Source organism: Aythya fuligula, chromosome 1 (assembly GCF_009819795.1).
Source record: "Aythya fuligula isolate bAytFul2 chromosome 1, bAytFul2.pri, whole genome shotgun sequence".
NCBI lineage: Eukaryota > Metazoa > Chordata > Aves > Anseriformes > Anatidae > Aythya > Aythya fuligula.
This window is the reverse complement of record NC_045559.1, coordinates 32,033,474-32,046,998: the sequence shown is the minus strand read 5'-3', so window position 1 is coordinate 32,046,998 and position 13,525 is coordinate 32,033,474. Positions and strand designations below refer to the sequence as shown.

General features: G+C 42.2%; 1 protein-coding gene across 7 annotated transcripts in view; it reads right to left on the bottom strand.

Moving 5' to 3' along the window:
* The window catches only part of TMEM117 (transmembrane protein 117), a 213,616-nt gene extending 200,844 nt beyond the window's left edge, over nucleotides 1–12,772 (bottom strand). Inside the window, exons 1-3 of one of the 7 annotated variants that reach the window (XM_032186931.1) lie at nucleotides 12,631–12,772; nucleotides 11,289–11,510; nucleotides 10,552–10,856 (exon numbers count right to left, since the gene is read on the bottom strand). In XM_032186931.1, the coding sequence (XP_032042822.1) occupies nucleotides 10,552–10,856; nucleotides 11,289–11,335 (352 nt within the window). In that variant the 5' untranslated portion in view covers nucleotides 11,336–11,510; nucleotides 12,631–12,772. The other 6 variants (XM_032186961.1, XM_032186915.1, XM_032186923.1 and 3 more) reach the window with 6 other exon arrangements.
* Nucleotides 12,773–13,525: the final 753 nt, after the last annotated feature.

The following is a 13,525-nucleotide window of genomic DNA, read 5'->3' as shown; positions in this document are numbered from 1 at the left end:
AACACAACCCTATTCCCTGGGAAATGTGATACTATTACAGAAAATTACTCCACCCCTAAAGGTGCATCCGTCCTATTTTCACATGGAAATTAATTTATACAGTTCGAGATCTGAGAGTTTAAATGTAAAAGAAATAATAAAACATGTAAATGATACAGCTTTCAGATCCAGTATGCTTTATGTGCAGCATGATACTGCACAGCATCTTTGCCTTCGAATAGCTAAAAAAGAGCTCTCCATCTTGCAATGCCAGTGTCTTAATAAGAAATAGACAGAAATGGTAAATGGCACTTGTTTTCTTGAGGTTACAGAGTACCTTCTCAGTCCTGCTGCTAAATGTTTCCATTTCCTTTCAGACGAAGATCTTTTTCCTTACAGACTAAGGAATGTAAACCTCTGATAGAATCAAATGCCTTCACTCATTTTGAAGTAGTATTTATTTTAGGAATATCTTTTTAGACTACGTTCAATACATCTTGTACGGTAGTGAGGAAAAACAACCACAAATTTTGTCTTGAGACATGTACAATGGTCACAAAATATTCACTGAGACTCCTTAAGAGGTCTGTTTATAAAGGGATTAAATAGAACATGAATTATTCAGCCAAAATAAATAGTGCCGTTCATACTGCCAGAAACACCCATTTCACAGTGATGTGCTGCGGAATACACACATTCTTCTTGGAAGAAACAGTCTTTGAAGGACTTCACCTTTCCATTATAAATTACAGCCAGTAAATAACTAGAAGACACTTAACTTGCTTCCCTCAATGAGCCAAATCATGCAAGATGGCTTTATGGCGTATCTCTGGAAGGACAAGGTTTGTAACTGTAAAAATGAAAAACAGAGATTAAATATAACTTAGGGTAGGTAGCATGAGAAGTTCTGGACTGAGTTTTGTTCTGCTAAAGGAATTCAAGGCATCAATCTGACTTCCAGTGCACTACCTACAATACAGAGTGAATGAAGAATCTGTGCTCAACAGCAAATGGAAAAACTTTTCCAGGGGAAAGTCTCCTCTGGAGAAGCTGAGCTATGAGGGGGAACTTGTACAGCATTACTGGAAGCAGGAGAACTAAGAATGTTTGAAATATCCCCACAGAACACAATATCAGATGAGATTTTAACACTGACACAGAAAGGATCTCAGAGCTCCAGTGTTCATGGGTGCTGAAGGTAAGACTCTTTCCGGTAAGTTGTGGGCCCACCCTGTGCAGACAGCACAGTTGCAGTGTGATCCCATTGATTCTGAAAAGACTACTCATGCCTGCATTTGTTTTGGTACTTGTGAGTAGCACAGCAATCAGTCTCTAGAAGTTTTTGCCTTCTCCATCTGCAGCCTCAGAAAACAAAATCTGTAGATATCCCCAGGAGAGAAATACTTCTGATTCACTCTTTGAATTTAGATAGGTCATATAGAAGTGACCCCTAATCTAAATAAATCTGCTCCACCTTCAGCTGCCATAGAGAGGAGGTGCTTGGGGTGTAAGCACAGCCCAAACCACTTTGAAGTGATCTACCCTGGTATGTATCAGAAAGAACATCCATCGAAGTGGAAGGCATGGAGAAAATTATTGAAAAGCCTTTACATTTTCAATTTTTATATGAAAGTGATACAAAATTGAATGCTGTGCTAAGCTCTGAATTCCCTGGGGCAGGAACTCCACAGAAATTCCACATAAAATATTCCTTGCTGGTTTCTTCTTCACTTTCTACACCTCACGAAACTCCAACACATGACACCGCCAAGTGCCAATTGAGATCCATGTTTTCTGTCACTTGCATCTACGACGATTGATTAGCAAGACAGTTAGGATGTTTGTGTTTTATTGCTAATTAAAGCCAGGATTAATCAAATTTTAAGCCTTGCTCTCCTTCCCCTGCATAAACTATAATTTAATATTGCTGCTGTGACTCTCTAGGAACATTTTCCTTGATCCCACCTGATCCTCTAATGTCCCCTCTGCCATAACATATCACTTTCACTATTCGTTTAACATGCCTGACTTTGACTGAATCTTCCAAGGATTTAGTTTCTTCTTTGCTTTCGTATTAAAGAAAAGTGTGTTTCTCAGTACTATGGCATCAGTGTTCCAGAACCAGAAAACATTATTTAGCATGGGCATAAGCTAGCCTTAAGCAGTTGTCCTCTTTGAAAGATCACATCCCAGGGTTGCAGATTAAAGATGAATTCAAGGTAACTTAAGACAAGACGACCTCGGCAGAAGAATCTGTCTCTTTCCAACTGGCAGTTTGTTTTTAAAAACTTCAGTTTTTCTGGCCTTCAGGCAAATGGCCAAAACCAACAAGTTTCACAATATTCTACCGCAAGTAGGAGGAAGAAGAACTTGATAAATCTGGGGGTTTATGTGAAAATTTGTGAAGAACTTGCTTCTTAGCAACAGGTAGGCAGGAATAAAGACTACTGCTGACTATAGCTTTATTATTTGTCTTCAGAATTACTGTCAAAGGCACCTAAAAATAGACACATCTTTTCTGAATCCTGAACAAACTCTTGGAGGCTGGGAAACTATTCTGGGAGTTACCAGGACCATCTTTCCTCGGCATCCATGGTGGGCCACTGTCAGACAGCGTGACTGGTTTAACCCATAAATTTGTAATGTTCTGAAGTCTTATAACTCATAACAAGAAATAACTGATAATCACATCCAAATCATCTGCTTTTGCATGTTCAAATTGGCCATAGAATAAGTTATGGCAAAGATACTTATATATTTTTAATCATTCCAGGTAAATAATTAACAGACACATGAGACAAAGGAAAAAGCAGAATTTACTATAGTAGAAGTAGAACAGGCAAGAAAATGTGCAAAAGCTGAAAAGATGTTTGTGGCTTGTAATTTTCAATTTAGGTCTTAATAAATGACTTTTCTGCCTTTTGTTTGGATATATAATCTCAGAAATCTTCAGTTTCCACTTTGCTGAGCTTAAGAGAAGACACCACTTTCTACCTTTTAAACATTTTGGGATATTTATTTGGATATTTTGGGCCCAGAAAAACTGTGGATGCCCCATCCCTGGAGGTGCTCAAGGCCAAGCTGGATGGGGCCTTGGGCAACCTGGTCTGGTGGGAGGTGGCCCTGCCCATGGCAGGGGGCTGGAACTGGGTTGTCTTTAAGGTCCCTTCCAACTCAAACCACTCTATGAGTCTATAATTTATATGAAGCAGAAAAACTTTCACTGGTCTTCTATTTGACTTCTATTCTGTGACTGTTGTCATTATAAAAGTATGTAACTATACATAACTTTGCTGTTATGTATGGTAATAACTACCATAACTATTGTTAAACCACCTTCCTTTTCACATGAAAATTTCAAAAGAAGGGTCCTGCTCTCAAATGCTTACACAGTGATCTGCTCCTATGTTGTGCTGCAGAGATTGGGCTGCCCCATAACCACATAAAGTCAGCTCTAATGAGGCCTTCAGAATGGCACCAAGGAACCACAACCTCCTGATGCCTGGGCAGTAATAAATGAAGGCTATTTGTGGATTAAATGTCAAAGCATTCCTAAAAGGTATGTGTGTGGGTTACTTCCCTACCTGTCTCACATAACACAAATGCCAGTCCCTCCTCCTCAGAAGAGAAATGCATGAAAATGTATTAAAAAAATGTATAAATCACATTTACAATTTGCTTAATAGTTCTGAAATCCTGAGGATGTATTCGAGTGTTGTTTTTTTTAAAAGCCTGGAATATTGTTTTTACTGTTATTATTATTTTGGAAATTTAAAAAAAATATATAAAACGTATAACTTTATATGTCAGTCATGCTAGCTGATTTGGAGTCCCAGCAGGATCACAGAAAGAGAAATGCTGTCTGGTACGTGAAGGACCTTCATGCCACTCTGACAGCCTAAGGGGGCCTTCAAAAAGGCACAGCATGACCACTGAGATCATGTTCTCCTTGGGGCTCCCCATCAGGCACACAGCAAGGTGATGTTCCACACTAGCCCCCCCTCCATCTCTTTGCTGTATGGAATAAGGAGAGCAGAACTATGCCCCTGCACTAAGCTGCACCTGCACTATGCCCATCATGCTGCTTCTGCCAGGAATAAGCTCACTTCTATTTCTAGAAATCAGGGAATTGAGACATTATTCCTGCAAGTGGCAGGCATCATTCCAAACTCACTCCCTGTCTTGAATGGAAAAAAAAATCTGAAAGTCACATCAAAGAGATGAAAACACAGAGTTGACACATCAATATTAAGTAGCAATGAGAATATTTTTAGTTTTCAGGCACTGGATGCTAAATATTCTCTAGAGCCCTCCCATTACGGATAATCTGACATGTAGCTCTTCCCGCAGTCTCAGGCTGCTGCTTGGGGAAAGGAACATGTGCCTGAAGGAGAATCAAAGCCTTCACTGCAAAAATAATCTTTTTAGTAGCTACTGTTGCTATATCTCCAATTAAACTCCGTAGTTTGCAACCCATAGATAACATGGTGTCAGACAGATTCCATAACTAATGCTAAGAGCAGACAGCGGCATCCTCATTGAACCCTAGGAGAGGAAGCAGTAAGATGTTACAGCTCTTCTAAAAATACAAGAGTAAAAGAAGAAATTAGGAGGTCACTCGCATGCCTTTTATTTATATTTCAAAGGTCACTTGTGGTCTCCCTGGTGAATGATGTAAAATTTATTTTAAACTGACATCTTAATTACTGGCAGCGTTGCAGAGCTGGAATCTGATGAGCCCGCACTCATTCAGTGGCTGGCTCTGAGTTTCTTGCTTTTTATGCTGGGCTTTTTTGCTGTTGTTGTTGAGGATTCTGGCTCTCAAAAATGCTTGCTCACAGCCATTTGTGTGTTATTATTAGCTAACTGTTAGATTGGCCCTTTGGCACACATTTTGTAGGACCAAAATAATCTGATTGTATTGCCTCAACACTTACTGGATACAAAAGAGGTGAATTGACTTCGAAGCAATCAAGTAGACTTTGAATGTCTTCAACAGCATAAACTTCATCATTGTTATTAAAATTCATATTGAACAGGCTCCTGAAGACAGTATTTTTTCTTAAACCAGGTATTACATCAGTAGCATTCTATTAGGCTGAAGTCATCAATGGAAAAGAAAGAGCAGGAACAAAGCTGCTGGGTATTAAGTGACAGCTCTTATTGTAATGCAAGATACAGAGCTGACAAAAGAAAAGAATATGCTCTATCCATCAGGTTACCATTTGAGGCAAGTATTGCCATACACCCATTGTTTGCTCCTACAGACAGTGGCACAACTGTTCATATAACTGCTATCCGACCAGAATGGGAAACAACCGAGCTGAAGAACAACCATGCCAAAATCCCAGCGCATCTCTTCTTTTTTCCTGGGGTCCATTAGCCAGGTATAAGCCCCACTAAGCGATATGCCAGAGCAACACTAGCAGCAACACCACAGCCCAGATTTTACCCCAACATGACCCCTGGTATTTCAGGATACTTAATAATCATATATGTGCTATTGTGCAAATTTATCTGATGTCCGTTAGCTGCTGAACGGATTCACGTTTCTCATGTGCAGGGTATTATCATCCTGACTAAATCCCATTCCGCCTAATTTCCTCTTGCCATCTGCATACACTCACTGCTTCACTTGTTACATACTTCTACCTCTCAGCATATAAGCAGACGTGAAAAGTCTGTTCATAATAGGTTTGCAATATCTTTTAGAGCCTTTCAGATAAAACGTTTGACAAAAAGAGTAATGTTTTCAGACAACAGGTCCTCGGTGGGTGTTTTGTTTGAAACTGCCTGTCATGAAATTGCTCCCAGCATGGCACTACTGTCCATTAAAAAATTTGCAGCGTTAGTGTGTGCCTGCAGCCCAATGCAATTCTCGTAATGACTGCTTTATTTATTCACTCCTCTGTCTACAAAGCTCAGATTATTATTTAATTCTAGACAAACTGCATACTGTGAACATTTGTAATGGAGCAACCCACTGAATTCAACATTTATTCAACTGCTCTGATTTGCTTGCAGTAGTACGATGGTCCACCTGTTTTAAGAAATGCAGCTTTTGTTTTGTTTATCTTGTTTTGCAGAATTTGTTACAGCACATTAAGTATTTACTTTCCATTCACAGCATCTAGAAATGAACTTACAAGCATAAATTTGGACATACTCTTTAGCAACTGAATAAAATCCAGCCTCCGTAATAGCAGGCTTTTAATCAGTTTTGATCTTTATTATCACTTAGAATGAGAAATGAGCAGGTAGATACTTGCACATCATGTAGTAAGTATGCTTTGAAAAACTGATGCATTTAATATGCAGCATAAGCTAAGGTTTATTACACATCAAAGCAAAGATGTTGCACTGAAAAAAATAAGACTTTTTTCCAAGTATACTGCCCATTTATCTCTAATGCTAAAAATCTATATGAATCAAAAATAATTTTAAATTTATGTGATAGAATACATTTATATACTTTGATGCAAAGTGCACAGCCTGAACTTAGGGCCAAAAAATCCCCACTGAACGCATAATTTGGGCCTGAGGCTTGAGTACAGAGCTGCAATTGTACATTTGCTGAGAAGGTGCCGATTAAAACATACACTTTCTACACACTAAAGATTGTGTTATTTTCCAGACAGTGCCCCAGAGTGATACATAAAAAAATTTGCAAGAGCTTATTCATGAATTTCTTTTAAGTCAGTTTGTAAGATTTGAATGCATTTTCTGAATGCACACTGTCATCTAATGGGGTCAGTTTATAAACTCTTTCTGTTTTTAATAAAGCAGAAAATAAACCAAGAAATCTCAAAGTGAGAGCAAAGAAGATACCACGTTTCCCCTCCTCAAGTAACTCTCTCATACAGAATAAAAATTCACTGGGGTATAAATCTTTATTTCCCCAAACTTCCAATCTTCATCTATGGCCTTTCATTTTCCAGTGCAAAATACAAAGCACGGCAGAACACAAAAGCTAACCAAATGCAAGATATGCTTGGTGATGAATCAAAAGAATGTAGTGGATAACAGCCAAAAGGCACTTCTAAAATTCCATTTGTTCTTACCATATGCCATAAAAATATAAGGAATCTACTAGATAAAGACTGTTTTCCTCGGAAATCTTTATCACCAGAGATGTGTATCAAATGAAGTAAGTTATTTCTTGCCTGAATAGCAAGAATTGTAGGGCTTTTTTTCTCACCTTGTTGTAAGTCACGAGCAGTGTCTTGAGGAAGGTGCCTGAAGAGGTTACTGATCAGAGGCTGCAATGAGTATTATCAACTGGAAACATTCACCATGCCCTCTAGTCAAGATTTGTACTTCTCAACAATATCATTTACCTACTCTCTTATCTCTCTGTAGTCTCAGAGAGATGAAGCCTAAATTATGTTTCTAGCACCCCTCTCCTTCTATTTTTAGGAACATAACTTGCCTGAACTTATTTCTATCACGTTTATAGTTCACAACAGTCATGGATATCGGATGGTGTCCATCACAGATGGTAAACTACATTACAATGCAGGTCTAGAGGCACTATTTTTCCAGTTCATATGCACACTCAGCAGCATGAAATACAGAAGACAAGGGACAAAAGAGCAGGAAGGGCATAGGGAAAGAAAATCCTTTTCACTCCTCTTCATCTAAAGTGAGATGTGCAGACTAATCCTTCTCAATTTCAATTTGCAGCATACGCTGTGAGCCAAGATCTGACACAGGGAGATTGACTGGTGCTATTTGGTTTCCTGACAGCAGGAAATTATGCACAGGCTACAAGGAATGACCAGTCACATTTCCTCTACAAACAGAATATAACAGAGAAATATAAGCAAATACAGAAGGACCAGAAGGACTGAAAAACTGAAATGCTTCCAAACAATTCTACATGAAAAAAAAAAAAAAAAAAAAAAAAAAAAAAAAAAAAAAGGATTAGATTGGGAAAAAAAGAAAAGAAAATGAAAAAAAAAAAAAAAAGGAAAAAAAACACAACTTTTTAAAATGCGGTACTTTGAAATAACTATCTATATCTCTTTTGAAATATGGAAATTAAAAACAATAACAGGCTGAATTCATGAAGTGCTTGATGCTAGAAGATCCAGAGGGCATGCTCAATGAGGAGCTCAATAAAATACATATTTCTTGGCAGTAAAGCTTTTGAAGTATTGAGAAACAACCAGCAGGAAAGATTTCAGTAAGGGCTGTACAAATCTTCTGGAGACCCAGAGGTACACTCAGGCTGCAAGCCTCCTCTGAAGCCCTCATCATCATGGCATCACTGCTATTGCCCTCCACCCTGGCTAGTTTACAGCTCGTGTGGCTACACCAGCCAGCAGGACGGCAGATCGCCAGTCACCCGGACTGCCACCCACTCTCAGCACATTGCCACCAACATGCTGCGTGTGCACAGTCCCACAGCCCTCGAGCCAATAACACGAGGTAGGGCTGCCACAGCCCCCGGCGAGCTTGGCTGCACCGGCCTTGGCCACCGCATCAGCGCTGGCACCTAAGGGATCGCATCGGTCCAAGGAGCACGACAGCAGAAGCAACTGGTTTTCCATGGGATCGGCTGCCTGAGCTCAGGCACATCTCATCCGGGAGGAACCAAAACCACACGGATGGGTGGGACTGTGATAGATTCATGTTGGCTTGAACTGCCAGGAAACTGAGCTTGCAGCAACTAGCCTCGGATCAGATTGTTATCTACATTCTGCTCCCTCAGACCAGAACTGGAAATATCCCTAAGCCAGGACTGGAGCAGAGATAGGACATGTCTTGCCTGTTTGTTTTCTCCCAAGATTTATCCCTTCGTTTTGCTGCCACAAATATCTGTATGATCAGATATGATCCTCACTGAAATAACAGGTGGATACTGCAAACGCGCTTAAGTTCCCTAACTGAGCAGCTGCACAAGAGCACGAACGAGCAGCAGACATTGAAGGTAGGGCAGACCTTCTTTTGGCAGCAATGCTGATTCAAGCCGCTTTAAAATTCACATTCAGCTATGTCCTCTCTATGATACACACTTACAAATCCAGGAGGAATTATCATAATAACTTACCTAGCCAGAACAGAACATAATCCCAAAAAGAAAATTCACTTGTCCTGAGGACTTGATGGTGCTTCACCCTATCACTTGTTCCACTGATTATCTAGCTTTTTCAGGGAAAAAAAAAAAAAAAAAAAAAAAGTGCACTTTTGGCAATTTGCCACTTACAAGCATTGGACCTTGCAGTGTATTTGCTGGACTGAAGGTTCTGTCCTTCAAGTCAAATTTGAGCTAGTCACCCTCTAACCTTTCCTTTATCCCTTAAATCCTCTCATTATAGGGTGTATTTCCCACTTTTGTCATTTGTTTAATTACTTTTTCCTAACTTTCTCCAAATTAACAAAGTCTTTGCTCAGTTGTGAAAGTCAGAACTGAAAACATAATTGCAACACTGCTCATTCCAGAACCCAAGAACTAAGGTAAAACATCCTCTCTACGGGGACATTTTCCATTTACCACTACCTTATGTTAAAATGTCCACTCAACAGGCATCAAAATGCTCAGCTATTTTTCTGAATTAGTGTTTTAAGAGAAGTCTCTTAGAGTGGCTTTTCTTATTTGTTCCTTGACATAACAGCTTTCCTTTCAATTTATTGAAATAATACTGGCTCTCTTTTTATCTTAAATGAGGCAGCCTAAGGAAAAGGCCAATCACTCTTGTGCTTTGAGGTGTTCCAGCAACAATCCATCCACCCTGCAGTCCTACCAGCACAAAAGGGTAGCACTGGTCCATCGGGTCCAGATTCCATACCTAGAATCACAGGTTTCGAAACTTTGCAGGTGGCAAGGAAGAAGTAATCTTTTTTATGACTGTTACTTCTCTCTAAAACATGACACAGCCTTGAGCCCTCAGATATAACATCTTCTATATGACTCAGTTAAGACAATGATAGATATCTCTCGTCATATCTCTATAAGTCTACACCTAAGTTCTCAGTCTCAGATTTCAGTCCAGGGTCATTCCATTCCTTTGACTCAGCACTTGCTGTCACACTTTTTCCATTTCCTACCTTTCCCTTTCATTGACTTGTTCTTGAACTGAGACAGGTATATCTTGCTTCTACAGAGCTCCCGTTTTCGTGTGGGACTTGTTTATTGCATGTCTACTAATACAAGCAACAGTCCTGCCTCCCACTTACGTGACTTTTGACAAGACATTTAGTGTCACTGCCTAATGGAACAACACTTTTTCTGCAGATTGCTGAGAAAATTACATGAGATTTAAAATTTGCTTTGAAAAAAAAAGTACATTTTTAATATTGGAAATCACTGACCTCTCAGTTCTTTCAAACACGTCAGCTCTTACTGCTTTTAGCCTTTTTTGACTGAATTTGTTGTGAATTATGCTCACACAAGCAGACATGGCACTAATTTCCACAATGATGTAAGCTTTGATGTATTGAGTTCTATACAGTTTTAAAAATTTGAGGTGATTAATAGCAAAGCTCACAAAATAGTATATAAGTAGGAAGTTTAAAGGCAAAGTCATAAAGCCGTTATCAGAAAGTCCACAGGTGCATCTTGTAACTTACCAAACAGACGCTGATGGAAGAGGAATTTCCCAGCAATCAGTCCTGTGAGAATGGCAAGCAACCACAGAAGCACCTTCAGACATCTCCAGCCTCCTCCTTCGGGGTACTTATTTGTTACAAAGGAGAAGCAGTTACCGACAACAATAACATTGGCTTCTGTCTGGCTGTGAGACACCGGATCCTCAGCGAATATTAAGAAGTTAAAGAAGATCACTAAGTAAGCCACAACTAAGCGAGACCACGGGTGCTGGAAGTAGTAGCGGAAGTCTTTATCCATCCTCAGATAGTTCAGAGGTGTTCTTTGCCTGTATGTAGAGATACAAATGTGCATTGTTACATTTACACAGAATTTTGGCAGCTTAGGAGATGCCTGCACATTAAAACAAACAAATTGCCGTAGCCTTGTTATCGGTCATTTCTAGTACTTGGGATTGAATTGCAATGAAAGTTTCCATCAGAAGGTACTGTTAGATTCAGGTGAAGAAAATCTGAAATTTCTACCTATTCCAATGTAATAAATACATAAATAAAATGAAAAAAGACAAACAAGCACATGTATAGTAAGGCACAATATCTTTAGTCTCAGCATTTCTATATCACCTCTTCAAAGGCACAGCTCTGTTGTAGAGAATGAAAATACAGCATGAAAGGACACGACAGGCTACAGGAAACTCCAAGTACCCCTCCACCCACTCTTCAAGAAATACAACACAGATTTCAAAACCTTGATGCTATACCTAGATTGTGTCTTTCTCTTTATAGGAGGGAGATGGAACAAGCCCATGAGTGCAGTGAAGTCTTCTGCTGCCTCATCTCCAGGACACTTAGAAACATGTCCCTCAACCACATCGGAAACTTGTGTTTATATGAAGGAATAACATGATGGAAAAGTTCCTAGAATTAATCCTTACAGCTCAGGCAGGTCTGTAGACATCTCTTCATTGACTTCAGGGAGTGCTCTGATAATTAAGCATATTTTCAAAACCAGAAAATAAGAGTGCCTTGAGCACAGTTTTGTACAAATATGAAAACCATATAATGAAACTTGTCTACTTACGTGGAACAGCTATAGAAAAACGCAACGGAGTATGGTTAATGTTTCCGTTGCTTGTCATTTGGTTTTTCTTTTATTCACAACAAATCAGTTGTTTCATCCTGCTGAACCATGCTGTTTTCATAAGGATATAAGGCCTTTGTGTTGTGGAACACCACAATTATTCAAGGGACTCGGAGTGTAGGAAGGAAAAGAAAGAAAAAAAGAGTATCTAATAATATTGCTTGTTTATCACAGCACGATCCTTGAAGGATACAGTGTACTCAACTGAACAGTACAGATTTTTGCAAATGTCATCTGCCCTGCGGAAAGAAAAAAATCAAACCCGAATGCCAGTAAAAGACCTAAATAAAACAATCCATTACCCATCCCTTCTTGGACTATGGACTGAGTATTACTTTGCAAACTCACAAACAGCTTGAATTACGACGTCTCTCCGTAGGTAGTCCCTTCCAAACGCCTGAACTCTATAATCAGAGTTATTTTTTCTAAACCTTGAGGAATCTTGTGTCCATTAAAAGCAAAGGAAGGAGAGCTCTCAGCAGGTTCAGACAGGGCATTCGGTAAAGGCACAACATTAATAATGTCACGTCACGCGCGAATTACCTTCGAAAACGCCAAAACCCCAGCAGAGAGTTGAAGAAGTCTGCGCAGGGAAGCGCCAGCTCCGTGCAAACTTTCTGCCCGAAGCCAGGGGCGCCGGCCCACACCTCAGCAAAACCCCACTGTAAAGGGGGGGAGAGCCCACCTCGGGGAACCCGCGGGCGGCCCCAAACGCTTTACCTTGACAAACCTGCGAGGGGCTGGGGATAAATAGCGGCGTGTGCCCTGCCACCGCCCGCGGGGTGCCCTGGCACCTCCGGCGGCCCCCCGGCTGCCTCGGGAGCGCTTCGGGGCTCAGGGAACGGCTTCGGGGGCTCCGTTTCGGGGGCTCCGGCTGCGCTGCTCGGTGCCGGGGCTGCCGCAGGGCTCTCTGCTCTCCCCGCTCCCCCGGGCAGGCCGGGAGGCAATGATGCGATACTCACCGCGCTGCGGCTCGGCGCGGCTGGGTGCCCGCGGGAGGCTCGGGGGAAGGCTGAGGAGGAGGAGGCTCGGAGGGAAGGAGGCAGGGAAGGAGGCAGGGAGGGAGGCACGGCTGCGGCTCTGCCCCTCCTCTGCCGGGCGGCGGGGCCGGCCGTGCCGCAGCCTCGGTGGGCAGCGCCGCTGCGGCAAGGGGATGGGGATGGGGATAGGGGGATGCGGCCTCGGGGAGCCCCGCCGGGGCCCAGCAGCCACCGCCGCGGCCCCGCCGCAAAACGCCGGCCCGGGGGTGGGAAGGGCCGGAGGAGGGGAGAGGAGGCGGCGGGGCGGTGCTCGGGGACCGCCGGGGGCTCCCCGCCCGGGGCTGCCCGCTCCGGGGAGGAGGGATGAGGCTGGGGGAGACCGCACCGGGGTCAAACGCGTGCCCCGAAGCGGCCCCGGGGAGCTGCTGGCCTGGGGCTTCGGGCTGGTGGATGTCCGTGAGGGATTCGGTCCCCGGCTGGCGTTGCTGACATCCCGGGGAAAGGGCTGCGGGATGCCCTCAGCATGGCACAGGGTGCTCTTGGCGCTGGGCTTGGTGTGGTCCCTGCTCAGTCTGCTGAGGGGTAAACCCAGCTCCAAGCTGCTGGGTGCTGCCTCGGCATTGCCCTAAGGTTGGGGGAAGTCATGTAAATCCCTTGCGGCAGGTAACAGCAGCACAACATTGAACTTAACACATATATATACATGTGGTTGCTTCAGGCCAAGGTACGGAGGAATGCGGATGAGGTCCACTGAGGAATGTGGCTGGGCCTTGAGGTGGGTTGTGTTGGGAAAGGCCAGCACAGCCAGAACAAGCACCTGCTGAAGTCTTGTGAGCCCCTTCCATACTTACAGCTCTATAGCTTCACATTTTTCTGA